This window comes from Chinchilla lanigera, unplaced genomic scaffold (assembly GCF_000276665.1).
Source record: "Chinchilla lanigera isolate Chin_1 unplaced genomic scaffold, ChiLan1.0 scaffold00217, whole genome shotgun sequence".
In the NCBI taxonomy this organism is placed as follows: Eukaryota; Metazoa; Chordata; class Mammalia; order Rodentia; family Chinchillidae; genus Chinchilla; species Chinchilla lanigera.
Window position 1 is genome coordinate 153,851 of NW_004955618.1, and position 2,235 is coordinate 156,085.

Below are 2,235 nucleotides of genomic sequence, written 5' to 3' on the forward strand. Positions count from 1 at the left end.
GAAGCCAACCTGAGATACAAAGTGAGTAGAAGGCCAGCCTGGACTACATAGTGAGACCCTCTCTCAAAAACAAATTATTGAGGCTGGGGATTTAGTTCAGAGGCACAGCGCCTGCCTTGCAAGTGCAAAGTCCTGAGTTCGATTCCCTGTACGGGAAAAACAACAACAACAAAAATTATGAGATGACCTAAACCAATGCAAAGGCAGGATATAATGCATGAAGGCAAATTTGCAAATTTTTAATCAAAAGAAAAATCTAACCCTGGCTTGTTATACCAGTGATATTACCAATTAGAGGAGGGTGAGACGGGAGAACCTGGAGTTCAAAGCCAGCTTGGGCTACATACTGAGGTGAAATCCAGCTGGGTAAAATAGCAGGACTTCATGCTAATAAACCCCCACATAATACCTAAAAATTTCCAATCCTATACATTTGAAGAGACAGAAGTCACAGAATCCCCAGTAACATCTGTGACCTCTTTGCCCCCATGACACAGGCTGAGAGAAGGGGGGCATCCTCATTCTTGTGGAGGCCAGGGACTCACCAAGTGCAGACTCAGGAGATAGTGACAGGGCTCCAGGAATCTAGACAGGAACAGCAGTGACTGGCAGCTCCAGGACTGAGCATCTCCTCCTCTGCCCCTCTCCTCTTTTATCCCCCTTGTTAGCCACACCCTGCCCTCCCTGCTCCTCCCTTCCCAGCACACTAGGATCCCTGACTGCTTCTCCTCCTCTCCACCGCATTACTCCTGGTGATCCTGCTGCTTCAGCCTCATGAGTGCTGGAATTGCAGGCCTGCACCACCACACTCCAATCTCAATTAGAAATACTGTGTCTCAGAATAACAACAACAAAAAAAATCAAAACAGGAGTGGGATGTAAGTACCTGAAAAATGCATTGGGTTCAAATCTTTGTCCTGAAAAAAAAAAAAAAAACCCACAATAGTGCTGTGACACAGCTAAATGGTAGCAGTTCCTTGGTTCAAAGTCTAGATCCACACATAATGAAAGGGGAGTTCAGCTGAGGAAGGAATCATTCTCCAGTGGAGGATCCTAGATGCACGAAGGGCCATGTGCTGACTTGGGAACTGTGTGAGGAGCATTGATCAATCTGGAAAAGAATTTGTGGGTGGGTTGCAGCTATAGACATTTTCTTCATTCCTCCTTCCCCTCATTTTTCCCTTCCTTCTTCCCTTTCTTCCTCTCTCCCTCCCTCTCTCCCTCCCTTCCTTCTTCCCTTCCTTTCTTCCTTTCTCACACCTTCCCTCCCTCCCTCCTTTCTTTTCACTACTTGGAATGGAAAACTGTAATGCTGAAATCCTGTTTGGCTGTTTGGCTCTAATTATTTGTTTTGAGACAGGGTCTTGCTTATGCCTGAATGTGTGCTCCAAAAATCTGTTTGGCTCTAATTATTTGTTTTCAGACAGGGTCTTGCTTATGCCTGAATGTGTGCTCCAACTGTGATCACGCTGCCTCAGCCTACAGGGTGCTGAGATTGCACTCAGCTAAGTCTTTATTTTGAGACAAGAACTGCGGGAGTTATTTGTGCAATTTATGCTAGAGGAAATTGCTATTCTCCGTCCTCACCAGACTACAGTGCTTGTATTACAGGAAAGTGCCCCCATGCTCTTATTCCTCTCTAAGTTAAAAAACAATTTGTATCATTGGTATTTATGTAAGTTACAACACTAATATTCATCCTGAAACAGCAGTTCCTTCTCTCTCTGTTTCTCTCTGTATCTCTCTCTTTTTAAGAAAGTGTCCTGCTATGCAGTTCAGGCGGGCCTTAAACTCACATTGTACCCCAGGATGACAATGAACTCACAACAGTCCTCCTCTCTCAGCCTCCAGAGTGTTTGGACAACAAGCATATACCACCACTCCCAGCTAAACAGCATTTCATAATAGTAATTTTGAAAACTAGACTACAAAATACAACCTTGCTCATAAATACTTCCCGCAAACGACCTAACTCACCAGCAGGGGGCAGGCTTGATCCCAAGATTGGACTCTTCAGGGCATTAGTGATGGAGCCAGGCTTGTTGCTCCCATCTGCATCCCTGCTGGCTGTCAGAACTCTGCTCTTCTGCAGAATCCTGATAAGATGATGGCCACAGGAAAAACTGTCGCATTTGGGCACTGTGTCCCTTCCCTCCCCTGTTCTCAGGAGCAGAGGAGGTGTGTTGATGATGAGGGAGGTGGACCACTGGCCCTAGGTCTCTGCAGTGTATTTTG

The 2,235-nt window shown here is 45.7% G+C and overlaps 1 protein-coding gene across 1 annotated transcript in view; it reads right to left on the minus strand.

The window, feature by feature from the left end:
- LOC102012716 (PRAME family member 23-like) overlaps window positions 1-2,235 on the minus strand; it is an 8,841-nt gene that overhangs the window by 1,196 nt on the left and 5,410 nt on the right. Inside the window, exon 4 of the mRNA XM_013510148.1 lies at window positions 1,978-2,157. Coding sequence (XP_013365602.1) covers window positions 1,978-2,157 — 180 coding nt within the window. The remainder of the gene's footprint in view (window positions 1-1,977; window positions 2,158-2,235) is intronic.